This window comes from Gymnoscopelus braueri (assembly GCF_963280865.1).
Source record: "Gymnoscopelus braueri genome assembly, chromosome: 7".
Taxonomy (NCBI): domain Eukaryota; kingdom Metazoa; phylum Chordata; class Actinopteri; order Myctophiformes; family Myctophidae; genus Gymnoscopelus; species Gymnoscopelus braueri.
This window is the reverse complement of record NC_137608.1, coordinates 8419258-8446984: the sequence shown is the minus strand read 5'-3', so window position 1 is coordinate 8446984 and position 27727 is coordinate 8419258. Positions and strand designations below refer to the sequence as shown.

At 43.4% G+C, this 27727-nt stretch overlaps 1 protein-coding gene across 1 annotated transcript in view; it reads left to right on the top strand.

Moving 5' to 3' along the window:
- cfap299 (cilia and flagella associated protein 299) overlaps positions 1-27727 on the top strand; it is a gene marked incomplete at its 5' end in the record, with an annotated part of 137443 nt that overhangs the window by 90074 nt on the left and 19642 nt on the right. The window contains one exon of the mRNA XM_080433440.1: positions 14501-14643. Coding sequence (XP_080289566.1) covers positions 14501-14643 — 143 coding nt within the window. The remainder of the gene's footprint in view (positions 1-14500; positions 14644-27727) is intronic.

Below are 27727 nucleotides of genomic sequence, written 5' to 3'. Positions count from 1 at the left end.
TTTTAAAAATATATATACCGGTATTCAAATAGTTGCAAAAATTTTCACGATAAAAAAAAAAACAGCAGATCTACAAGCTCATGGTGCGGCACTCGGTGCCGCACCATGAGCTTGTATATCTGCTGTTTTTTGAATAGCCAAAAAATCTTAAAATGACACAGGTGCGTTCCTGGTCTTAATGGCTTAAGTACCGATTTGAGGTTACTTTTACTTTAATTGAGTGTTTCCAGGGTTCGATGCTGTACACTTTTACTATGTCTCAAAGGCAAATATTGTACTTCTTACTAGTTACTCTGCAGATTACATACCATATAACCACTTAAGCTCTATTTTACACTTAAGCTATTCAACATTAACCCGATCCGCAAGCTCCCAACGCGTCGCATCGCGCAGATCGGCTCTTTTTGAAAAGGTTTGACACATTCTCAAAAAAGTACTTTTACGTTGATACTGTACGTGTATATTTTGATGGCAATACTTGGCAGTAATTTCACACAAGTAGACCGTTGAATGCAGGACTTGTCCTCGTAACAGAGCCTTTCTACATTGTGGTATTGCAACTTTTACTAAAGTAGAAAAAAAGAAAGAAATCCGAGTACTTGTCCCACCAGCGGTGCGGCTAACCACACTGGGCGTTGCATTCCTCCACTGGTTGTTTAGAAAGCACAACAGGACACCTGCCTTTGGATTACTTATGGATTACTTATTCCGGCTCTTGCACAAACACCCCGACGCACTCTGTTTACGGACGCAGATGGAGAGCACACGAGGTAAACAAATTGCTCAAATCCACCCCGTTTTTTTTCCCTTAAGGGACTTCTAAACAACAGCCAAACCATCACCGTCACCATAGCTGTGCATCCGTATTTCTGTACCAGGGTTCGTCTTCTTTGAAGTCGTGCTGGAAAGAAACGTCATGTAGCCGAGCAGAAAATAGTTTATGAAATAAAGTACAAGAAAAACCACAGAAACGTCGCGTTGCGGTCTAATAGGAGCCCGGTCGCAAATCTTGTGTGTGTGTGTGTGTGTGTGTGTGTGTGTGTGTGTGTGTGTGTGTGTGTGCGCGCTCTCACAAGCAGTGGTGTAAAGTAACTAAGTACATGTACTCAAGTACTGTACTGTAATTACTCCACTACATCTCAGAGGCAAAAAAAATACTTTTACTCCCCTACAGTTATTTGAAAACTTAAGTTACTAGTTCCTTTGCAGATATACATATATTACATTATAAACATACATTAACCACTTTAGCCCTATTTTATACCTAGGCTATTTGAAAGTAGCCGATCTACAAGCTCACAACGTGTCGCATTGTGAGCTTGTAGATCTGCTATTTTTAAACATTTTAGTACTTTTACTTTTGGTACTTTAAGTACATTTTGATACCAATACTTTTGTACTTTTACTCAAGTAAATTTTGAATTCCTGACTTTTACTTGTAACAGAGTATTTCTACATTGCAGTATTGATACATTGCAGATACTTTTACTTAAGTAAAACATTTGAGTACTTTTTCCACCACTGCTCACAGGAGAAATGGTTGTTTTATGGTTTTGAAAAAAAAAAAAAATATATATATATGGGTTGGTATAGGCTCACAATTAGTAGAAGTTTCAGGATGGGGATAGGATTAGAATTTAGAGGTTAGGTTCGGGGGTCAGGGTTGGAGTTATGCGTGGTCTACACTTAGTTGCTCGCAGGTGTCGCGCAGCGAAAATAGCCGATCTACAAGCTCACAACGTGTCGCAGCGCGACACGTTGTGAGCTTGTAGATCAGCTATTTTCAGCTTCAGGGTTAAAAACGGAACAAATGTGCGTGTGCGCGCGTGTGTGTGTGTGTGTGTAACCGGTGGACAGGCTTTTTTCTGAATGGCTTCCAGAGCAAACCAATAGAATAGCGCCAGCAGCCTTTGAATGGTTAAGTGGCACATTCTTGTTCCCTGTGCCAAGACATCTGCCCGGCCCGGTGGCACACCCTATAATTATAAACGAGAGGAAGCTGTCCTTTGATTATTTTCATCCCGTTGCACGCATCTGCGCACACACAGTTACAGTACATGCAGGCCCCTGTTAAAGCCCTGATTTATGCTGGCTACCGAAAATAGCCGATCTACAAGCTCGCGACGCAGCGGGCTCGCGACGCAGCGGGCCCACGGCGCGTTGGGGAGCTTGTAGGTCGGCTATTTTCGGACGACCGTGTCACCGTGACAGAAATGTGGTGTTTTTTGACCATTTGATTGAGTCTGATTTGGACTTAAAGGGCTATTTCACTTTCAAACATGTTTGGGGTCATTTTAGCGTCTACTCTGGCTTTTGTGAGCACCCCAGACAGTTTTTAAGTTGCTTGATTCAGTATTTAGTTATTCATTTTATCAGACACGACCCCTTCCTATATACTATTGTAGTGTAACATCAAACTCCATTGTAACCATGCTAGGTTAATTGAAAACACACTTTCTTTGTTTTTTCACTTTCCCAAAAACATAAAACATTTATGGAAAAGGTATTTGAAGAAACACGGACCCCTCACGCATTAGAAGGACAATATCAGTCACCAGAACCAGGGATGTGTGTTTTAAACGAGTCTACAGTAACATGGTTAAAGTTTGAAGTAACAATGGGTTAGTATTAGGAAGGGGGCGTGTCTGATAAAATGAATAAAACATTTTAAAATGACCCCAAAAAGTTTTGAAAGTGAAGTATCCCTTTAAAGAGATGGTTCAGGTTTTGGATTTGATTCCAAGGTTCTTGTTATAAAAGCGCAACGGTTAAAGGAGGACATTTCTTTTCTTCTTCAATGGTCCTCACTAATGCTCATTACATTATAGATGGCACCAGAGCCATATAATTAAAGATCTGCGTCACCGCCGTTCATTTTATCGGGCCACTCCAATTGTGGCTCGGGAGGAGATGAATAGTGACTAAGCCCTGAACCGGAAGTTTACGGAATGCGCTGGAGTCTATGAGCGTTTGTCACTATTTCGAGTTTACATGAACCATGTGACCGGCGCTGTTTTTTGCCCCTTCATTGACGCAACTCTCCAATAGAAGGCTCTGGATGGAACCATTTCTGTCCACTCACTGTGTGTTTCAGAAGCCAATACCTTCATTTCCGCTCACTCCGCACTCCGTCCTCCAGCGCGACCCGGAAATCGGTCGCGTCCCAAATGTGACTTTGCTTTCGGAGGAGCCGAGAGTGAGTAGAGAGGAGGCTTCCAAAGCCACTTGGAGCGAAGATCAGCAAGTGTACATGAAAGTTGTCACTGCAGCCAGTTTCTTGTCAACTCACCGGAAGCGTTGACTGACTATCTGTTTTGTTACTGGATACTGTAGTGGACCTTCTCCTCGGGCTATGGGATGGACACTTCGCTGTCTGGGGGATGGGGTCCGAAAGCCATGCATGTTGCGGACTTCAAAGGGATGCTTTAAAGCGACGAAACGTTTGATCTGCTCATATCCTAATAATGTAAACGTGCGCATCAAAGGTTTGAGAGTGAAAGTGTCCCACTTCATTGATACTTAAGTGCATTTGTATATGTATACAGCGTATATGTGAATAACAGTGATCAAATCTACTGAAGCAACAAATTAGTTTGATCTTAATTTACACAATCACGCTGTTTGTTGTGCACAGGGTGTGGGAGTATACATGTCAAACAGCTCAATTCATGAACATACAAGCGTCCAGGACGAGGTGGAAATGTGAGAACTAGAATGTGGCCTTCTGTCCGACCTGCTCGATTGCTCTGGACTCTCATCTAATCCTCGCCTCCTACTGTAGCTCGGAGGTGCGAGTGTGGAGGTTAGAGTATTGGAATTTGGCTAGCCCATTAAGACCTGGAACGCATCTGTGTCACTTTAGATTTCTTTGGCTATTCAAAAATAGCAGATCTACAAGCTCACAGCGCGGCACCGAGTGCCGCTTGTCAGCTTGTAGATTGTTATGCAACACGGCGCGTGACCAAGTATAACTCAATAACTTGCTAAAAATACATTGCTGTCCTAAAATGTTGACGTCCTCGCAAGTATAGGGATACCAACACGTGTGTGTGTGTGTGTGTGTGTGGCTGTCTGTGTGTGTGGCTGGCTTTCCACATGTTCCACCTGATTTGTCCACAAAAGCTGGTGTTGAATGAAGTTTAGCACATGCCCTTGGGGTTAGCGTCCCCGCGCAACTTTGTAGTATTTATAGCTGTTTTGCAGCTTGTACGCCGGCTGATGTAGGTTAGTGATGGTGGGGGGGTTTGCGTGTGTGTGCGCGTGTGTTTGTGTTTGTGTTACTATACGCTGTGAGGAGCAAATGTTCTCACAAGTATAGTAGAATAATAAGAAATAGACGTTGCGAGGACCATTGTCCTGGTCCTCGCTAAGAATTTTTGTTTTGTTTCATGGTTAGAATGAAACACAGGTTTACGAGTAGAAAAGATTCATGTTGGGGGTTAGGTTCAGGATTAGACATTTAAAGGTCATCTTTCAGGGATTATAAATGGAGTTATATCTGACTTACACTACTTAGTTGCGCCCTGGCGTATGATCGTGCACCGGGAGAAAAAAATGCAGATAAGCCCACAACGCATCGCAGCGCGATGCGTTGTGGGCTTGTAGATCTGCAATTTTTCGGCTTTAGACTTACGGTAAAAAAAAACGGCAATAAAGAAACGGCATCAATAAAATCACTGTCTTAAAATTCTGATTTCCTCACAAGTATAGAAATACAAACCTCTGTGTGTGGGTGTGCGCGCGCGTGTGTGTGTGCGTGACTCGCGTGAGTGTGATCGGGGGGGTGCCCACAGACCATCTCGTTGCGCGCGTTTGGTGCTCTGGCTCCCATATCCTGCAGGAGTGTGTAATTCGGGTAGATCTGCAGAGTGAGTAATTCGGGGTGGAATGGCCACAGATGCAGCACACCTCAGCACATATGGTTTCCACCGTCGCATCTATTACAACCCAACGCTCCGCCCCCTATCCGTGTGAAGTCACTTCCAAGCCAAATAAGCAACGGCCCCTCATCATCGTCCTACTCATCCGGCCCCTCCCCACACCCATTACTCACACACACACACACACACACACACACACACACACACACACATCCGTGCGCACGTGCACGCTTATATTACTATACTTGTATGGACGTCAACATTTTTCGAACAGTGATTTTTTTTTTCAGTGCCATTTTAAGCCAATGACCCAAAAGTTGAAAACAGCCATTACTCTTGGGAAGACCAGGATTTTTTCCCCTCTATTTCTCAATTTGTGTGTGTTTGTGGGGAAATTTTTGGCCTTCACAAATACAGTAATTCAAGTACACACACACCCACCCACCCACACACACACTTGCACACACACGCACGCACATTCTCTTAACATGCGTATTAGCTCAGAGACGCACACACACACACACACACACAGATGCACGCGCACTCCAGCCCCCATCTAAAAGGGGGACAAGGACAGAGCTTGCCAAAAAAAAAGAAGAAAAAAAAGAAGGACTTCCCACCTAAACATTCCTGTAGTCCAGGCCATGTTTTCATTACCCCAACAAATTTACACAGTTGTTAGTGATGGCCCAGGATTCCTCCTAGAAGCGCAGCCCACCAATAATAAACAGTATGGCAGCTGACACCGCAAGACACCTGCACTGCAAACCTGACAGTGCAGGATTGTTCCCAGGGATCTGGGGGGGGGGGGGGGGGGCAGGGGCCAAGGAAAGGGGGGTAGGGGGTTTGTGTGAGAGAGAGAGAGAGAGAGAGAGGGAGTCTCCAGAGTTCCTGGGGAAGTGTTATCTGGGTACCAGAGCGACTCACCAGGCAAGACGCACAAACCAACCCCCACGTGTGTGTGTGTGTGTGTGTGTGTGTGTGTGTGTGTGTGTGTGTGTGTGTGTGTGTGTGTGTGTGTGTGTGTGTGTGTGTGTGTGTGTGTGTGTGTGTGTGTGTGTGTGTGTGTGTGTGTGTGTGTGTGTGTGTGTGTGTGTGTGTGTGTGTGTGTGTGTGTGTGTGTCTGTGTGTGTCTCTCTCTCTCTCTCTCTCTCTCTCTCTCTCTCTCTCTCTCTCACACATACACGCACACACACACACTCTCCCTCTTACGGCTTCAGGAGCATGTGTCAGTGGAAACCCGGCCCTCTTTGCGTGGAAACATGATAAAAAGCCCTTTTGGTCGTTTCCTCAGGGCAGCGTGTGTGCGTGTGCGTGTGTGTGTGTGTGTGTTTGCCCTCCCCTCCCCCTCCCTACCAACCTCTTTACTGGAAGCCAGGGTACACACGGGTGGACACCAGAGTGTCACAACCTATCCCCCCCTCCTCTTACCCACTCGCGCTGCATGCGACACGTTGTGAGCTTGTAGGTCTTCAATGCACGGCACCTGTGAGCAACTAAGTATGAATGACGAATAACTCCAAAACCCCTAAACCCCCTAAACCTAACCTCCACACGTCTAATACTAAACCACAACCTGGAATCTTTCCTAATTGTAAGCCTTCCTCTAGAACTCTCTTTCTCTCTCTCACACACACACACACACACACACACACACACACACACACACACACACACACACACACACACACACACACACACACACACACACACACACACACACACACACAGGCAGTGGTGGAAAAAGTACTCGCATGTTTTACGTAAGTAAAAGTATCAATAATGCAATCTAGAAATACTCTATTACAAGCAAAAAAAATACTTGCGTAAAAGTACAAAAGTATTGGTCTAAAAATGTACTTAAAGCACCAAAAATAGAAAGTACTCATTATGCAGAATGCCCCATTTCACAAGTTTTCAAATGCCCGAAATGTATAATAGGGCAGAAAGTGGTTAATTTATGTTTTGTAATAATAATCTAAATCTACAAAACTAGTAACTAAAGTTCTCAAATAATTGTAGTGGAGTAGAAGTAAAAGTACTGAAAGTTGGAAATACTCCAGGAAAGTAAAAAATACCTCAAAATGTTGCTTATGTACAGTACTTGAGTACATGTACTTAGTTACTTTACACCACTGCACACAGGCACACACACACACAGGGCAGAGGAAGTCAGGTGGTGCGGGCATTGTGAGTCCACCTGTAGGACATTGTGGGGACAACAAAGGAGCAGCAACAGTACGTGTCAGTCGGCCGTCAGCTTGTGTTTGACTTGAATTTGTAAATCCCCCTCTTTCAGCCACGGGGCTTTGAAAGATTAGCCCAGGGTTGGTCCAATAAGTCACATCTGTGAAGCTTTTACTGATTGTCAGGAGGTGTGTGTGTGTGTGTGTGTGTGTGTGTGTGTGTGTGTGTGTGTGTGTGTGTGTGTGTGTGTGTGTGTGTGTGTGTGTGTGTGTGTGTGTGTGTGTGTGTGTGTGTGTGTGTGTGTGTGTGTGTGTGTGTATACTTGCGAGTATAATGTCCCCACAAGTACTATTGTAGAATTTGAGAAATATACATTTTTGAGGAAAGAAATTCTTGGGGAGTTGGGCTTACAATTTGAAAACGATTCAGGTTGTGGTTGGGATTAGGCAGGCATTTAAGGGTTAGGTTTAAGGGTTGGGGTTAGAGTTATCCCTGATTTATATTCACATGCACGCCAATGTAGTGCACCTTTTAGGGTTAAAACTTTTTTTAAATACCATGTACCAAAATATTGATGTCCTCACAAGTTTGTGTGTGTGTGTGTGTGTGTGTGTGTGTGTGTGTGTGTGTGTGTGTGTGTGTGTGTGTGTGTGTGTGTGTGTGTGTGTGTGTGTGTGTGTGTGTGTGTGTGTGTGTGTGTGTGTGTGTGTGTGTGTGTGTGTGCGTGCTGTCAACTGTGTTGTTTCCAAGCGCGTGAACAGATTCTTTCGGAGGGCGGGGGAGCGGGGCGGATTTCAGACGGAATTCAGACACTTTGTTGGGTTTACAAATTGTACGGAAGGATTTGCGGGACTCAAAGAGAACTCCAGAGGGCTACTGTTCTGGGGTGGGTTGTTTTGTAACCTTTTCCTTTTAAGGTCAACGGTGTTTTCTCGCGGCCGTCTGTAATTACAGCTGCGTGTGTGTGTGAATGTGTGTGTGTGTGTGTGTGTGTGTGTGTGTGTGTGTGTGTGTGTGTGTGTGTGTGTGTGTGTGTGTGTGTGTGTGTGTGTGTGTGTGTGTGTGTGTGTGTTTGCGCGCGTTCAAACACTTGAGAGGACCTGAGTGTCGAGTGTCACAAAGAACCTCAGCCCTGTGACCTGGGCCCTGTACAGTACAATTCAGTGTTAAACTACTTACCCATAATAATACTTCATTGTACGACTAATTGCAGAAATAGCAGATCTACAAGCTCACAATGCGTTACGAAATAATTTATCTGCTATTTCTGCTTTTTTATTTCAATTTGATAAATTTTTTACACCTGTAATGACATGCCAAAAGTAGGAACGCCAAGCTGAGAGTGGTAAAGATAAAATGGCACTTTTGGCAGAGGTTTGGGTTGTGTAGTTACGTACGTTGCCATCTACCGAAGTGTAATTTTGTTTTAACGCTGAATGTGGAAAGAAATGCACCCGTAAAGGACAACTTGTGCTTTGAGTGACACAGGTGTTGCACATCAAAAAAAACTAACAATGTCTGAGGAGAGTGTGGAAATCAGACATGGGAGAAGATCTCAAGAGCAGTGTTAATTTTGCTGACTATAAGACTAAAAGACTAAAGACTAATATTTTCATATTTTAAGACTAAAACTAAATGGTGTGTTATTCAAAAGACTAGAACTAAGACTAAATCAGAATTTGCTGTCAAAATTGACACTGCTCAAGAGGCGGCTGTTTGTAGCTACAGTGGAGTCGGTAGGCTACTGCTGTATGGGGGCTGAGACATGGATGCTCACAGCACAACGAGGAAAATGGCCCTGGATGGAGTCTACACATGAATGCTACGAACGGCACTAGGTGTCACATGGACGGACCACATCAGAAATGTGGTCCTCATATGGGGACCTTATACCACAGGTCACAGACACATGGCAGAGAGAGAAGGATGAAGCTGGCACAGGGCACAGTGTCAGGCACCCCGGAACTATAGTGGGAAGCAAGCTGACACCAGGGCAAAGCCAGGAAAGGCAAGAAAGCGCACCACCTACGTAAATGCACTGAGGCGCGACATCTTAGCTAACATTGTAGAGAGCTCAAGACCCTGATGCTAGATAGGAGAGTGTGAAGGGCAGTGATTCAGGAGTCCCGAGTTGGTGTTGGCTATACCATTGGTTCTCAAAGTGGGGTCCTTGGGGGGGGGTACCAGGTGGTCCCCAGCAAAATTAGTTAATAAAGCGTCACAATCATTTTAACCCTTATCCATATTTTATACTTTGGCTATTCAAAAATAGAAGATATACAAGCTCATAGCACGGCACCGAGTGCCGCACTATGAGCTTGTAGATCTGCTATTTTTGAAAAGTCTTGTTTGTGAATACCTTTTGAATATATATTTTTTCTTTAAGCGAACACTCAAATCTTTGCTTCTGGGGGGGGGGGGGGGGGTTCCTGGAACAAAATATTTTAAGATGGGGGTCCGCGGCCAAATACATATCATTTTGGGGGTCCTTGACATGAAAAAGATTGAGAACCACTTGGCTAGACCACACTCTCGCATCGCCCGAGCACATAGAAATAGAAGACCTAGACACTACAATCAATGACACAAAAAAAGTCTGTTACCCACAGAACGCTCAAAACTCAGAACGTTGAGAGAGCACACAACGCATACGTTGGCCTCAAGGTTGGTGCCACGCTCTGCTTCTCAGCCAATTCATTTGCTGTAACATCAAAGGAAAGGCCCTGGTGATCCATTGTCGCTAATTACCACGGGGCAATAGGAGTCTCTCTTCCGCAGGAAGGCGATCTCAGCAGCGATCCTGCTCGCCTCCCACCGGTTGCTGCGCTCTCTCTCTCTCTCTCTCTCTCTCTTCTCTGGCTCCACCCGATGATGTCTTTTCAAGCTATAGGCTGCGGGAGAGCACAGAAGCCACAAGACAGGGTAGCCGGCCCCTCCAGGCCCCCGGCCCTGTAGGCCCCCGACCAGCTGTGAACCTGATCGCATCTGTTTTAAACGTTTAAGAGAGAGAGGAGCCCTTCTCTCTTTTTCCCTTTGAGCTCTGGAGCAATAGTTATCTCACCGCTCTCAGTGAGGGGATCTGCAGCTGGCCCGCGTCCTGACTATTACAGAGCCCCCGACCCCATGCCAGATTTCTGGGTCCCATCCCGATTTCGGAGAGTCCTAGACATTTATTATTATTTTGTCAAAAAGTAAATTTTCTAATCATTTAGAAAAAACAACTAGAACTAGAACATTTAACATTTAAAGGTAGGGTAAGTGATTTTCTTTGGTTAAAATAAGTGTTAAATAGCTCTATATTCTGATTGTACTCATTGCTATAGAGTGTTTGTTCAGTAAAAGGAGTCTCCTTGTCTCTCCAGCTCTTTATAAAACAGAAAATTCCAATTTTATCCAATCAGGTTAGAGAACTCAATCAAGATATAGATTAAACAAGTGATATTGGAAGTGATGACACTAAGAAATGAGCAGGCAAAATTGGAAGCTTAAAAATTGGTACTTTCTCCTGATTGGCTGAGATTTTGACACCTACCGGAAAATGTATTTTCTGTTTATTAAAGAGCTGGAGAAACGGGGAGACTCCTGTTACTGAACAAACACTCTATAGCAATGATTACTATCAGAATATAGTGCTTTAACCTTTTAACAACATTTTTGGGTTAAAACTTTTTGTTTTAACCCAAAAATATCACTTACCCTACCTTTAACTTATGAGCAAACAAATGAATGAACAAAATACAACACAAACACATTTTTAATAGATACAAAAATGTTAATGATTTATACTTCAATATATGAAAACAACTTGTACCTTTTTTTACAATGAACAATCAAACAAGTAAATATAAAATATGCATATGAACTGAACATTTTACTGAACCACTTAAGCCCTGTTTTTAAAAAAAAAGATCTACAAGTTGTGAGCTATAGATCGGGCATTTTTGAAAAATAATTCAGAAAACTAGAATACCGATATCTGCCTGCATCCCTTTATGCCAATACCGTAGCAGGGCTTGCTGCGAGAGAGGATAAACAAGACGCGTCCCGCACAAAACGCCTCCTTCCCCGAGACAAAGCGGGACGCGATCAAGGCCGCTGTGATCTCGGTGACGGCAGCCAAAACAAGCTTTTCACACCTGAGTGTGTGTGTGTAGTCTGTTAGTGCGTCTTCTTCTCCTGTCCATTGTCATGGGCCGTTATTTATATCACCGAGGGCGCTGCTATCTCTACCACCCAATCGAACATGAAAAGATCATTTCAACGTTTCTCTGTCACCTGGGGGCCTAGAGAGGACGGCGTGGGCTTTCATCCGCTTTGTCTGAGTCCAGTGACAAGCCTATCTGTCATGCTTTGATTCCGTCTGCTGCGGGCAGCGATGGAAGAACAACTCATATTTCTTTACTTAACCACTTAAATCCCAGTATCCGTATTGTGGGGAAAGCTTTCGCAGAAAATAGCCGATCGACAAGTTGTGAGCTTGGCTATTTTCCTGCGAAAGCTTTCCCCGCAATAACAGAAAACAGAAAAGACACTTGTATAGAGCCCTAAGGGATGTGGTTACAAGTAAAAGTTACAAGTAAACAGCCTGTGTGAGAAATGTTAACTTGAGACGGAGTACACAAGTATCGTCATCGATATTACAGCACCAACGTAAAACTATTCAACTTTGTCAAAATGTATTAAAAAATGTATTAACGCCGATCTACAAGCTCACAATGTGTTGTGCCGTGTTGTCGCAGACTTGTAGATCAGCCATTTTTGAATAGCCGAGAAAAAGAAAACTGTCTTTTTTTCATTTAGAGTAGCCAATTATTTTGTACCGCCTTTTTCTCCCCAATGTAGTCGTTATGCCAATGAATTCCTCCCCACACACATTTCCGTGTTGTCACTGCTGTTGTATCCTAGTACCTGCCAGTGAGGAGCCCCCACCGGGAGGACGTAGAGCCTTCGTCCTACTCCTCCCGCCGAACACAGACCAAATGTATTCACATAGACGTCAGACAAAGTAAAGCCGGTTGCGCCACAATGGATTTGAACCCACAACCTCCGTGGTGGTGGGCAGGGACTTTACCACTGCGCCACCCGAGCGCTAACCGTGTGTGTTTTGTAATAATAATGGGAATGTACAAAGTAACTTCACATTATTGTAGTGGAGTGAAAAGTACAATTATTTGCCTCTGTAGGCAGGGTTGCCAGATCTTCTTATTATAATTTCCCTGCAAGATTTTATTTGAAAACAGCCGATCTACAAGCTCACAACGTGTCGCATGTGAGCTTGTAGATCTGCTATTTTCAAATAGCTGATGTATATGTTAAAGTGCTCACGTGACCCATAGTCGCTTCTTTTGGGCTGGTTTTCCTAGACCTGGTTGCTTGTTTCTCTCACAGAATCTGGCAACACTGTCTGTAGGTAGCCTAAAAGCACAAAGTGTCTGGAGAATGCCAATGGTGCCTCAAATTGTACTCAAGTACAGTACTACTAAATGCACTTAGTTACTTTCTGCCACTGGCTGTAGGGTAGATGCGGTTTAAGTTTACACTTTAGGAGTTGATTCACGGAGACAGTGTTCAGTGCAAACAACAGGACCAGGCTGTTGTTTGCACTGAAGAGACCCAAACACAGACATCATCAAACGCCTGGGTTCCTTTTAAGCACAGATCACAAATCAGTGTTTAGACTATAGGTTGAAGCCGTCAAAAATGTGGGATTCCCCTTCCCCGATTTCCATTCTTATTCTCGTTTGCTCTTAGAAAAATATTTGGGAAATGGGAAGTGTTATGTTCCCTTTGTACCGCTTCACAAAGATCTTACAAACTGTTGTGCGTTTCAACTCGGCTCAAACTTTATTTGTAAAGCACATTTGCAACGACTGTGGTCGACCCAAAGTGCAAAAGAAGGGCTAAAACAGCAATGCACTCTAAAGGCCAGGGATTCACACTCAGCTAGAATTAAAGGCCAGAGAGAAAAAGGTAATAGGTCTTTAATAGATATTTTATGATTAAAACAAAAGTTTTTTCTTTATCCCTCCAGCTCTTTAGGGTTAATAAACCGAAAATACATTTTGAGGCGGGTTGCCAAATTCATCCAATCCAGAGACGGTACCCATCCGTTTATCAGCTTAGAATTTATAGTGTTACAGTTCCAATCATTTCTTTATATGCCATTACTTCCAATTTCACTTGTTTATCCTGTGTCCTGTTGTCTCTCCTGATTTAGATGGTATCCCAACCTGAACATGCATCGTCATCTTATAATAAAAATACATAAATATAGTAATAATGATCAGCATAAAGATACAGATAGTTATTGCAAGGCATTTCATATTGTTATGTCAAATGAAAGTAGTAAAATATGGCACAAATATATGATGCTAGAGTGAAAAATAACAATATTTCGTAATTTGGGGTGCCATGGATGAAAATAATTCATGTCATATGGGAAAATTCACATTCTACTACTATGCCACCGTAATGTGGAATTCCTTCTCATCATCCATTAAAGGATGTGAATCACTGGTTTCGTTCAAAACTGGCCTGAAATTGTTGTTTTCCCCATTTCTTCTCCCCTGTAAATATAGCTATTTGTATTTGTTGATGACATATATTAATATGTTAATATTCTATGCTCTTTTGATGAATTGACTACATAGGACCACAATGAAAACATTTTGTGTTATACTTTTAGCCTTAATGTCTTACTGTACCTATGTGCACTTTGACTAATAAAGTATTCAATCAATCAATCAATGCTGGGCCCAAACAGCTGAGTCTAAAGCACTGCTCTGCACTCTATGACTCAGGCGAGCTCCCTTCTCATCTCATGGCAAAGCTGAACGTTAACCTCCGCCACGTTCGAACCCGTCTGTAGGCTGTCTTGGAACGGAAGTCAGCCGCTAGTTAAGTCGCAGGGTCCGGCCCGAAAGTCCCACACACACATGTCTGAGCAGGATATTCCGTCCACAGCCCACCTCTATAGTCTGAACGGGCCCCTCACAGGCTGACAGACATGCTGGGGTCCATTTTTTTCTGGATTTGATCCCCGTTCATAGCATCGATTAAAGTCAAATTCATGGTACGGCGAAAACGAAAACAATTTCGGATTCACACAGAAAGCACAGACGAGTGTTATTTTATGAACTGAACCAAATGGACCCATAAGGGTCCTGTGAGAGCGTCTATAACCTTGGGAGTCTACAAATGGACCCACAAGGGGTCACTCTCAAGGTTAAAAGAACACTCCATTTTACAGTGTCCTCCCTCTGGGTTTCAAGGTGGGTGTATTTGTAACGGATACCCTCATCTAAGTCCAGTATCTCCCCATTAGAAGCAACTGATATGCCCCCCCTTGGCTTTAACTCCTGGCTGCTTGACCTCTATGATTATTTACGCAGTGATTCCACCTTTTTTTCCCCCTCTTTTTCTTTTCTTTACAGTCAATTATTTTCATAAGGGACCGAAATGCTCTGGGACAGGAAATATCTGGCTATATAGACTACGCCCACAGACTGCAAAGCGAAGAGTTTGAAGCGTATTTCAGCGGAAAGAGGAGGCTCATGCCAAGGCACACTGATTTAAGGTGAGTCTAAACCTTTGTTCTAACGCATGGGTCTTCAACAGCGGGTCCGGGACCCCAAGGAGGGTCCTCGGAAGTTACTACGGGGGGGCCGCCAAATGTTTTTTTTGAATACTTGAACCCTAGCATCCCTATTCTGGGGGGAACATTACATGCTGAAAATAGCAGATCTACCAGCTCACAACGCATCGTGCTGCTACCCGTTGTGAGCTTGTAGATAGTCTATTTTTGGCAAAGAGAATTGGTGTAGAGGGAAAAAAGAACAGACCAAGTTCCTAAGGTCAAGTTCACTAATTGTTGAGGGTTTAAGTGGTTAAATGTCTGAAAATACACATAAGAATCCAACATATTATTAGAAAAGATAATGTCTAAACAAACAAACCAAGAACCTGGATTTACACAACACTGATGATAGTGCTGCCAAACAAGTCCAAGAGCCTATCTATGAAATCTAACGTTTAATCTGCTATACCAGTGGTTCTCAACCAGTGGTCCGGGGACCACCAGTGGTCCTTGAGGGGGTTCCAGGTGGTCCCCAGCTAAATGATGGAGAGTTGGTAACCACGGGTCCATTTGGTTTCATTTTACGCTCTCAAGAGTTACATTATTGTTAAACATCTGCATCACTTGATTTACAAGAAGTCTACACGATTAGAATGTAGAAGAATTGTTATTTTGATCAACGTTTGCCTGTAATCTCTCCAATACAGCATGGAATTGTGGACAAAATCTTATCCAACGATAACAAAATATTGTAACTTTTGGGTCTGAGGGGCTAAAACTCATCAAACGGTGGTCCGTGGCTCAAATGCCGAATAAATAATGGACGTTGATATGAAAAAGGTTGAAACCCACTGTGCTATACAAATATGTGGTGAAAAAAGTTGAAGACCCCTGTTCTAACGTGTGACTCGTGGAGGCCTCGGCTAGAGGAAGATTTGACCAGATTTGAAGGGCAAGGAGATCTTGTTTCACGGGATTCAAATATTATTTTTGACATGCATGGCATGGAACAGGCCTGTACACAGAGGGCCGCTGTGGTTAGCGTATACCAGGGGGTTCTCAAACAGGTTCATGTCAAGGACCCCCAAAATGTATATGTATTTGGCCACGTTAGGGGCCCCTTGTGTGGCTATCGTGATGGCAAACCCCTGAAAAGTGTTTGTGCCAAGTGTGGTGTGGATCAGAACAACGTGTGCCTGTGGCAGCCAGTGGCCCCTGCCGTGGCTATTCTGATGGCAGACCCCTGAGCAGTGTTTGTGCCACATTTGGTGTGGATCGGAGCAATGGTGCGCGGCCGCATGTGGCCCCTGGTGTGGCTATTGTGATGGCAGACCCCTGACCAGTGTTGGTGCCAAGTTTGCTGCAGATTTGAGCAACAGTGAGCCTCGCAGGTTACGTTTGTGATGTCCTACTTGATGGAGGTGGAGAGATAGTCTCTTCACTCAAAGAACAAAGGTTACAACCTCTCTCCACCCAACATATTTGTGGGGAAACTCTGTAAGACACCTTGTGAGGAAGCGAAGCAGTCCCAGACCCCCAGAGCCAACACCAGGGGCCCACGGCCCAAGCACATACTGTATTTAATATATTCACCAGTAAATTGCATTTAAATATTTACAACCCCTGGGGCGGCTGGACATCCGTCGCTAAACGCTCAGGCGCAAGACGCTACCCAGAGCCTGGCCAAGACCAGTGACCACAGGGGTGAAGGGCCGGTCAAGCCAGCCCAACGGACACAAGGCCAACTGACTGGTGAAGGTGACACCTACCGCTGGGTAGCATGCAAGACCGACTCCCCCGAGGGAAAGGATGCAGCCACGTTCAGTCGTTGGACTACGGACTCAAACTACATTCACCCGGTTCTATTACTCTGTGGGCACGTGTGGTGCTGATGTACGACTCTTAAGGTCATTACACACCGGCGAATATGCGAATATACGCAAAATTCGTACTCGTTCCGAATAATCAAAAGACGCTTTTCGCTCCATGTGAGCTTGCATAGACTTTATAAGGTTTTTAAAAAATTCGCCCTCGGTGTGTAAGGGGCTTTATGCTCTAACAGGGCAGAGTGGGGACCGACTCTGTCTCTGTACTCCATCTGTCTGCATGTCAAAGAGAGGACATAGCTCAATCACCTGATTGTGATGTGCCTCTGTGTTACGTCCCTATAGTCTAGAGGAAGAAGGGATGCAACATAAATTGGGAGTGAAACCCGTTTTTATTAATAGCTTAAGATATTTACATTAAATTTAACACTTTAACAAAATCATAGGACACACGGAGCAACTCAGGGAAATAAACATAACAGCCCTAAACCTATAATCTTGAGTGTTAAACACTAACCTGACAAACAGAAAATAAAGTAAAATAAAGTCCTAAATTCTCGACTCTAATATAATCTAACAAAACATGACTTTATACAAAAAGCTGGCTTCCGTGGCCCATTGCTTTCACATAATACACATTTACTAAATAACTCAAAACAGTTACTTAAATACTAAACAAAGAGCACCAAGTGTGTGTGGGTGGACAGCACTACTGCAAATGCTGCCAGAGACCACAGGTGTTCACAGATCTTAAATAGTCTTCTCCAGTCTTCTCCACCCAATCACCAGAAGCAAGGGTGATTGGCAGCCAGCAATCAGGAAATGCTCAGCACCTGGAAGTGAACACTCAACTCATACACAATCCCACACATACACTGACACAAAACCCACACACAACGCTACTGCATACTCACACCCGTAACTGTGAGAGAACCTTGGGGAGAAAGGCTGGGTTGAGGCGCAACACTACTCCTCCATCATCCGGCCTAGACCTGCAAAGCTCCTCATGGACTGACTTACAGATGTGACAGCCAACAAGAATGCTGTCTTGAGTGACAGCCATTTCAGGTTCACTGACTCAAGTGGTTCAAAGGGGGCTTGTCGTAGAGCCTCCAGGACCAACCCCAGGTCCTCAGGTGGGTCCGGTGGGGCCCTAACCCAAGCTCTGAGCTTCCGGGCGCCCTTCAGGAAAAGTGCAACCAGGTTACTACCGTCTGCAGAAAGCCTGCACTTACCGGTAGCGATTACTTATTCCATCCTTGTTGTTTTCATCAGTGTTCAGAGTCAACTGTTTCAGGTCGCGTAGTCCACCTAGAGCACAACACACCGACAGCTCTGTTCTCGGTGCATATTGCCGAACGTACCCTTGCTCTAGTGTTCAGCGTGTTTGCACGCTGAGAAGCAGTGAAGTTTGCCATGGCCGCCAGTGGAGTGAATTGAGGGCATGGCCCTGCAGCTGAACTGTTGAACTTGCAGTTGTGAAGTCATGATGTTGAAGTTGTGAAGTCCCAAGCTGCGGCGCTGCGTGGGATTACATCATCTGTGACCTGTTCATAATGGTCCATCAGCAGAGCTGTGTACACACTGAGCTGGCAGCAAACCACTGGGACACTACCAGCAGCGCTGGAAGAAGCGCTCCGATTTATTTACTCAAGTAAAAGTAGCAGTAGCACAATCAGGAACTCTGTTACAAGTAAAAGTCCTGTGTTAAAAATGTTACTTGAGAAAGGCTATATGCAGTGAATGCAACAGTAATACAAGGAATGAGAGTTTAAATTGGTGCTTTTCAGTTACTGAATCACATAAAAATAGTACAATATTTGCTTGCCTCTGAGATGTAATGGCACAGAAGCAAAAAGTACGGGAAATGGAAATGCTCATGTGAAGTAAAAGTACACAAATACAGTACTTGAGTAAATGTATTTAGTTACCACTGGAAAGAACCCATGCCCACATTCCACATACTCTTGCACAGCAAACAAATCCCCTTCATTTCGAGTACGTGCTAGAAATCCCACCGTGACAAACACACCTGGCCAAGGGGAGAGAATTATGTAAAGTCGGATTTATGCTCTGTCGCATGATGGTGTCGCACACTGAAAATAGCAGATCTACAAGCTCACGGCGTGTCGCGAATGCGATGCTTCGCAAGCTTGTAGGGCTGCTATTTTTTGGGGCACGACCCTTTCGTACGAGACTTTTACGCACCCGTGTTCACGCTACCAAACAAAACAGTCAACCTGTGTAACCTCGGTGTTATATCTCTGTGTGTGTGTGTGTGTGTGTGTGTGTGTGTGTGTGTGTGTGTGTGTGTGTGTGTGTGTGTGTGTGTGTGTGTGTGTTTGCTGATTCACATCTATCCATGATGTGAAATATCACTTGCTACATTTCCAATGTTTTTAGAGCAGTGGTTCTCAACGAGGGCCCTGCTTCCATTTGTTGTTAAAACACTGATACTCCTGCCCCACTATAGACAGTTTTTTAATCTAGTTTAAGGACCCACCTCTTCTCCCTTGCTTTTAGTTCTGTGTAAGGATGGCCAATAGTTTATGTCCACTCTGCCCTTCCACTACATGCATTTGAATGTGTTTTCGACTATTATTGATTGATTTTTAGATGTTTTGTTTTTATCTGTTTGACTGTGAGTAACTTTCTTTTTTGGCTTTTATATATTGTGTGGTTGGTCTAGATGCTTATTTTAATTCAATTCAATTCAATCCTTTATTTCAGACCCAGGGAGGTCCCTATCACAATAATAGTGCTCTGAATATAGTAAATCAACCTCTCAATATCTAAAAATGAGTTGGGGGGGGGGGGGGGGGGGGGGGGGAGAGTGGGCAATAAGTTCTGATTCTGATTCTGAAAAACATCACAATAAACTAAAATAAAGAAAAAGAAATAAACAGTAAAACAGAAAACCTTCCACAGTGATCACTTTCTATACAGGCATGTGTGCCAATGGTTCCACAATCTAGAGGAGAACCTGACAGAACTGCATATAGGGTTAGTTATGACAGAGTTGCCCTACACATGAATCTATGCATTAGGTTGCGTACGCGTACAGCAGAACAGGTGGGTACCCCGACACTAACAAACATATGGCTTGCATCACAAGCAGCAGCCTCATGCTGTTAGTATGTCAGGGTGAAATTATATCAACCTGGGGGTTGAGTACCAGCGTCTACCCAAAGTATTCACTGGTTACTAGCAGTGGTGGAAAAAGTACTCAGATATTTTACTTAAGTAAAAGTATCAACACTGCAATATAGAAATACCCTGTTACAAGTAAAAGTCCGGAATTAAAAATGTACTTCGTAGTACTTTTGTACTTAGTCAAATAACAAAAGTATCGGTATCAAAATGTACTTAAAGTACCAAAAGTTAAAATGTTTGAAAATAGCAGATTTACAAGCTCACAACGTTCAGCCGTTCAGCTATGGCCGCCACTGGGGTGTACTAGGTATAGGGTGTATCTATATTGGTGGTTGCTAGGAGGTTACTGGTGTGTTACCCCTATTCATTCTACAGTATGATGTTGCCTCTTTACATACATGCTAGTTATAAATGTTATCCACATGTTGGCGATTTAGATGCTAGGTGTGTTTTCCAGCTCAGTGGCCTTGTGTTTAGAGTGTCCGCCTGAGATTGGGAGGTCGGGGTTCGATTCCCCAGCCGGGTCATACCAAAGACTATTAAAATGGGACCCAATGCCTCCCTGCTTGGCCCTCAGCATCGAGGGCTGGATTGGGGGAATGTCCATGTGACGTACAGTACTGGTGTCATGTCCAGGGGGTGTACTTGTACATCATGGCTAGGGGTGAATTTGTACATCAAGCCGTCACACGCTACAGAAACAGGAGATGGGCTCCTGCCTTATTATGGCTCGGCAAGGCTTACTTGCTTGCTTCTATGTTTTCCAGATGTATATTGCTTACTTGTTCACATCATGCTATGTACTTTATTTAGATAGATGGAAGCTGTTTGCTCGACCACAGATGCCAAGTTTCTCATTTAGTTGGTTGTTTAGACAGATGCTAGGTTTGATGTCTACCTGCTCTCCTGGTTAATTTGTAGCGCTCGACCAATTTCCTTGCTCTCTATTTACTTGGCTGCTTACCGTGTTTTCGGTTGACTAGAGCCGTGCTTTTTCATGTCAACGACCCCCAAAGTAATGTTTGGCCGCGGACCCTCTTCTGAAAATATTTTGTACCAGGGACCCCCGCACAGGAATTGTGTGTACTCAAAATGTTTCAAATGTTCAAAATGTTTTTGAAAGAAGCAGATAATATACGGTTAAATTGGTTCAAACTGATCTTGATGCTATATCAACAAATTGTGCTGGGGGCTTGCTGGAACACTCCCAAGGAACCCCTGGGCGCCCCCGAACCCCACTTTGAGAACCACTGGACCAGAGCAGTTGGTCTCAAACTTTTTTTCCTTGGAGTCCCCTCTTCTTGCATCTGACAGGAGCTGAGACCCCCACACGTGCACACACACATGTACACACTTGTGTTTTTAAGACATGTTAACCACTTAGGTCCTATATATACTTCTCGTACAACGAATATAGGCCTTGTCCAAACAGACAAGGCCTCACGCCCCTCCTGTGATCTTTGGTGCCCCCCCCCCCCAGAGCTTACTCGGATTGTGCACTTTGCACGTTGCTGTGGATGGCATCTGCTTAAGTCCTTCATTCTAAACAGTATTGGGTGGGGGGGTGAATCTTTTGGAATCCCACAAAGCGATTAGATTTTGATTCGATTCAAAACCTATTCTCAATTCAAAACGATACATTTTATCCTCTCTAATTCACTGTTCAAAGTGTTGCTATAGGTTGCAAAGTCCATAGCAATCCAGCATTATGCAGTGCTTTTCAAGATATGTCGGTCACAGATCGACGAACCAACAAACAGACTGACTAACACACAGAAAGTCTAAGGCTTTGTTCAGACTGCAGACGCTTCATATCGAAGTGTCCTTAAGCAAGAAACACTGAACCCCTGACCTCTTCCGATGAGCAGGTTGGTCGAGGAAATAGACATGGATGACCGTTTTTCATCGGCACAAGTGGTTTTCACTTTCTCCTCCATGACAGAGTTAAGCGCTTTGCTTTATTTATCCACTCCTCGCCCAGCATGCACTCAAACACATCCCCACGCGTCACCTCCAACTCTGCCTCGGCTGCTGAGTGGAACCCCAAGCCAGCTTGGGGGTTGAGTCACCCAGTCAGTGTCCCTCTACCACACAGTTTCACAGCCTGCCGATAGCCAGAAAATAGCCGATCAACAACCTCACAACACATTGTTTCGTCGATCTGCTTTTTTGGGGGGGAAAGTATTTAAAGTGAGAGTCTGTCTGTGGGTTTCATACATATTCAACCAATGAAAAGTATTAACAAGAGTTTGTGACTAAATATTATAACTACATTGAACACAGGTTCGTTTTTTCCCCCCACTTCCTGAAAAGTAACCGTTTTGGAACATACAGGTTTTCTGCCAGACAGCGACGATATCGGAACAGTTGGACCCAGCTCCCCTCCCCTGCCTTAATCCCCCCCCCCCCCCTTGTCTTTCTGCCTCTCTGTCGGGAACAATAACAGCCCAGTGTGGTTGCCACTAAGAGAGAGCAGATGCCGGCCCGGACGGACGGAGCTGCTGCTGCTGCTGCTGCTGCTGCTGCTGCTGCCCACTCAGTGCAACGCAGCCGCACCGAGAAACCTCCTCCCCACCCCACCCCACCCCACCCCACCGCAGGAGTCGGAATCCTGTCCCTCCTCCCTCCCTCCATCCGTCCTCCCCCACAGCCACAAAGCACGCAGCCCAGGCAGGGACGACTCCAGTGCCAGCCCTGCTAGCTGGCCTCCTAACTCCTACACCTCCAAACACGGGTGGATAGGTTCACGGAGCAAAAAGGCTGTTGCTTGCTGCACCGTCTCAAAGGCAAAGACTCAGAGAGAGAGAGAGAGAGAGAGAGAGGACAAAACCAGACCAGCGGGAAAGGCAGAATGAATTGAATATCGTTAGCCATGTAGCATAATTGCCTAAGTCATATTTTTAAGGTTTTCAGGAAAGATGAAACAAAACGGGACTTTCATCTAGGTAACTTGGGCAATAATGAGTAAAAAACTCATTTTGCTCATGTTTATCTGCCTTCCTTTATATCTGCTTAACTCTACGGAGTGCGGAGTGTTAATTGAACTCTGAGGGTGTAGAATGGAGCTGTAAGTGACCTTTTACACTGGTGACATTTCCCAATGCGTTATGTGTCAAGAGGTTGAGCTTACAAACCGCTGCCAGCCGACATGAAACGAGGTTCATGGTGATCATTCATGTCGAGGTTCATGCAGATATTTCTGCATAGCATTCATTCACCTTAAACAATGGCACAGTTCTCCTTTAAGTCCTATGACTTTGTGTAGTCTCGTGAGATATATATATATATTTTTTTAATATTTTTAAAATATTTTTTCGTGAACGTAATTGACGAACAGATAGCTTCCTTTCTCAGCTTTCGGGAGGAGTAATTGACTGACTGACTGACTAATTGACAGGCTAATTGACTGACTGACTGACTGACAGCATTGATCAGCCGGTTGGCCTAACAACTGACTAGCCAATCACAGAGGAAACATCCATCCAGGCTATGGGATATACTGTAGTAGTCTATCCTCAGTTGGTCTAACAACTAATAACTCATTTTAACTAGATAACTTGGATATTATATGTTTTATAATAATGGTTTTAATCTACAAAGTAATTGCAACAATTTTTTTCAAATAATTGTTGTGGAGTGAAAAGTACAATACTTTCGTCTATTGGAGAAGTATAAAGTATTGAAAAATGGACATAGGCTATTCAAGTAAATACGAGTACAAACAAATTGTCCTTAAATGCAGGACGTACATGTCCATAGTTACTTTCCACCACTGGTCATATAGTCAAAAAAATCTGTGAATCTCATCCGGGTGTTTTTTCTTTTCTTTTTTTACCTTTTCCCCCCATTTCACCCCTCTCACGCTTTTAAGCGCTTCCCAAATTTCTGCGTTTGCATTCATTCTACAGAAGCCACGGGGGACACCGCGAATTGAACACTGAGCTTGATTTATTTGACCAGGCACACCGGGAGAGTGGGTCATATAAACATGGTTTGTAAAGGCATATGCTGTAAGCCTCCACCCTCCTGGGAGACCTGCTTAAATAAATCAAGCACAACACTTTTCTCAGAATGTCCCTCGTTGCTTTGCTAGAATGTGAACATTATCAGAGGTGGTCAGAAGAACGTGAAGTTATAGAGAATGCAGCAAGTACGCCTTTTCTCTGTCATAGCACTGTTCTTTATGAAGTTACACAGTGCTACAGTAAGTGTGATGATAATGCAAATATTTCCCAAGACAGACGATGCAACACACTTATGCATGATGATCTACTTAGATTCCTATCACCTCAAATACACCAAACAAGTATCTCTTTAATACAAAACAGTGTATGTCACCTAATATTTTGGATATCAGTGAAATTAAAAAATATATTAATTAATTAATAAACAAACAAACAAATGATATATATATAAATATATATATATATATATATATATATATATATATATATATATATATATATATATATATATATATATATATATATATATATATATATATATATATACACACACTGTATATTCCTCTTCGTCTTTTAATTTAGCAAAACTACTGTTTTTACAGTGTGCCTCCCACGCAAACACACTCACACATGCGCGCACACACACGCACATGCGTGCATACACACACTCTTGTCCTGACCCTCACCTAATTATCCCACAGATGTGTGTGCGTGTGTGCGTGTGCGTGTGTGCGAGCGTGTGTAGCTTCCTGCCACTCTCCACATGTGCCTCCAGCATCTCTGATGTCTATTTAATGTTCCCCAGCAAAGACCCCATCTGTTTATACACTCTGTCGTCGTCCGTCCCCCCCCCCCCCCCCCCCACACACACACACACACACGCTCTGTCTGTCTGTCTGTCTGTCTGTCTCTCAGTCAGCCAGGGTTTGGATAGGTTCACGTAGGTAGTAGTATTTAATTGGTTTGACTTCAGCCTCTTACAGTGTGTCACATGTTGATATAAAACATAAACCTGAAGCCACTAGATCATACTCGTCTGCCAAAACTAAATAATGCGTCTTTGGAGCCATTAGATCATACTCGTCTGCCAAAACTAAACAATGTGTCTTTGGAGCCACTAGATCATACTCGTCTGCCAAAACCAAGCTGCTAGATCATGGATACTCTAGTGCAGGGATCTTCAACAGGGGGTCCGGGACCCCTAGGGGGTCTTCAGAGTTACTATAGGGGGGTCACCAAATCTTTGTGTGATAGGGACTTTATTTTTTTAATCTATTTATTAACCACTTACTATGCATTCCTATTCTGGGGGGGAACATTAACTGAAAATAGTCGATCTACTATTTTCAGCAAAGAGGTTTTGTAAAGGGAAAAAAGAGCCGACCGTCTACGGAGCCAAAGGTCAAGTTTACAAAGTATTGAGGGTTTTAAGTGGTTAAATGTCTGAAAACACACATTTAACGTGAATCCAATATGTATGGGGGGTCCCTGCTTCATCTCTCTCTCTCAGCTAAGGGGTCCTTGGCCTGAAAAACGTTGAAGACCCCTGCTCTAGTGGCTTAACCCGAGGACCACATTAGGAAAATGGCAAGGGGCCACCGGGGGCTAGTAGATCAAATTCGGGTCGTAATGGTGACACTGTATTTTGACAAATCCGATCTACAAGCTCACAACGCGTGGCGAAAGCTATTTTGGAAATATATCTTTATACATTTGGAAAACTTGTGAAGTGAAACTTTCTGCATGATAATGAATCTTACTATTAGTAATTTAAGTATATTTTGATTCCAATGCTTTTGCACGTTTTAGTACAATTTTGAATACAGGACTTTTACTTGTAACTTAGTACATGATGACATGTGTAGCCTATGCTGCTTGTAAGTGTTTCTGCATTGTGGGATTGCTACTTTTACTAAAGTAAAACAAAAAGATCAGAGTACTTCTTTCAGCCCTGGTAGAAAAAAAAAACAAGTTTATGTGAGAGTGAGGCCAGCAGCATACTGCCTCCATGCTCAGCCTCGTCAATGCACCTGTGAGCCCTGGCTCCATTCCTCCGCTGTGAAAATATTTGCATTGCTGTCGTACTTGATTAAGTTTTAATACAAAAGAGAAACTGTTCCCAGCTCCAAAGGTGAATTTAGTCGCTGTGCCTCGCACGCTTTGTTTCGTGCGTTCGCGAGGGGCTGGCCCGGGATATTCTATCTTAGAATTACAACAGAGTTTGCCAGCTCCGATAAATATTTGCCAGAAAAGGGCTGAGAACGCTCCTCCTGCGTGTCGCGCATGTCCAGCTCCACACACATGGAATGCACACGTTGTATTAGCGTCCTCGGGGCAACACGTTCTAACGGTTTGCTCTGTGTTGACATGGATTGAACCGTTCCGATATATATCGGGTGGAAACCTTGTATGTCTAAAACCGTTACTTTGCAGGAAATGTGGGGGGAAAAGAATAAACAATATTGATTCCAATGTAGTTATGATCTACAAGCTCACAATGTGTTGTGACATGACACGTTGTGAGCCTGTAGATCTGCTATTATCGAATGGACAAAAGTATAAAATAGGACTTATTTGGTTAATGTACGTTTTGTAATAATAATGCAATATTTTTCTTTTGGAAACTTTGTTTGTTGGATTTTCCACAGAAGCATTCGATATCAAAGATTGGTACTATGCAGATACATAATATCCATCCAAAAATTGCAATAAACAGATTGAATAACACCCCAAAAGTCAGAACACCTATTTTCAAATAACTGTAGTGGAGTAAAAAGTACAGTATTTGCCTCTGAGATGTAGTGGAGTAGAAGTATAGAAGTAATTGTAGCTCAACATTGCACTTGAGTACAATACTTGGGTAAATGCACTTACTTACATTCCACCACTGGTCAGCCATAATTAAGATGAACTACATTGATAACTGGATGTCCCAGTGGTCCACGTTTGAAACGCAAAGTAGGTTTGCACACGCAACCATTCCAAAGTGATTATCAATGATAATAAATCTCCTCTATCGTTGTTAACAATTTAAACCCTCATACTTTTAGTAACCTAACACTTGACCAGGGTTGGCGAGCTTGTAGATCAGCTATTTTCAGCAAATATTCCCCCAACAATGGGGATGCTAGGGTTCAAGTGGATAAAGTTGCTGTGATATGTTTGTTGGTTAAAACAACGTTTATTGTTAAAAAGTTAAAGCTCTACATTGTGATAGTAATCATTCCTTTAGGGTATGGTCAGTAACATGGGTCTGCCCGTCTCTCCAGTTCTTTAATAAATAGAAAATACATTTCCCTCTGGGTTACAAAATTCATCCAATCAGAAGAGAGAATCCCACAAAGATAATTGATCAGCTTTTTTTCCAGTTCCAATTTTGTCCGCTAATTTATTTATTTTTCATCACTCAGAATTCCACTTGTGTATCTTGTATCCTGTATGGGCTCTCTCTTCTGATTTGATCAAATTGGTATCCCGACCTGAAAATGTATGTCCTATCCATATCCTGTTAACTGAAGAGATGGAATTCCGGGGAGATCGACCCCTGTTACTTAACAAACACTTGATTACGATTACAATTTAGGCATTTAGCTGACCCTCCTCATCCAGAGCGACTTACAAGTGCGAGATCGGAATAAGCAGAGTAAGCATGATCTCTCGTCAAAAAACAAGTTAAAATATAGCTGCAAGCAGCAATAAGCGGTTTCGAGAGAGAGAGAGAGAGAGAGAGAGAGAGAGAGAGAGAGCGCGCGAGCATGAACATGCATTAATTAACAAAGTCATGATTTTGGTTCAGTAAATTATATTTGGAGTGGTTAAATTGGGGTTTGAACCAGGGACTTACAGACTGACAGGTAGACAGTGTACTGACTGAGCCATTGGATAGACAGAATTGGATTTCATGTGTGGTAAGTTATCATACAGCATGGGTTGCTTATTATATATATACAAGCTCATAACGTGTCACATTGTAGATCGGCTGTATGTGGTTACTGTAGGTGTTGTATTAATAATTAAATCTGCAAAGTAACAATAACGAAAGCTGTCATCTGCTGTAATTGTAGTAGAGTACACTTGTAAAGTGACAAAAATGGAAAGTAAAAGTACCTCAAAATTGTACTGTGCATTGTAAGCGTTTGT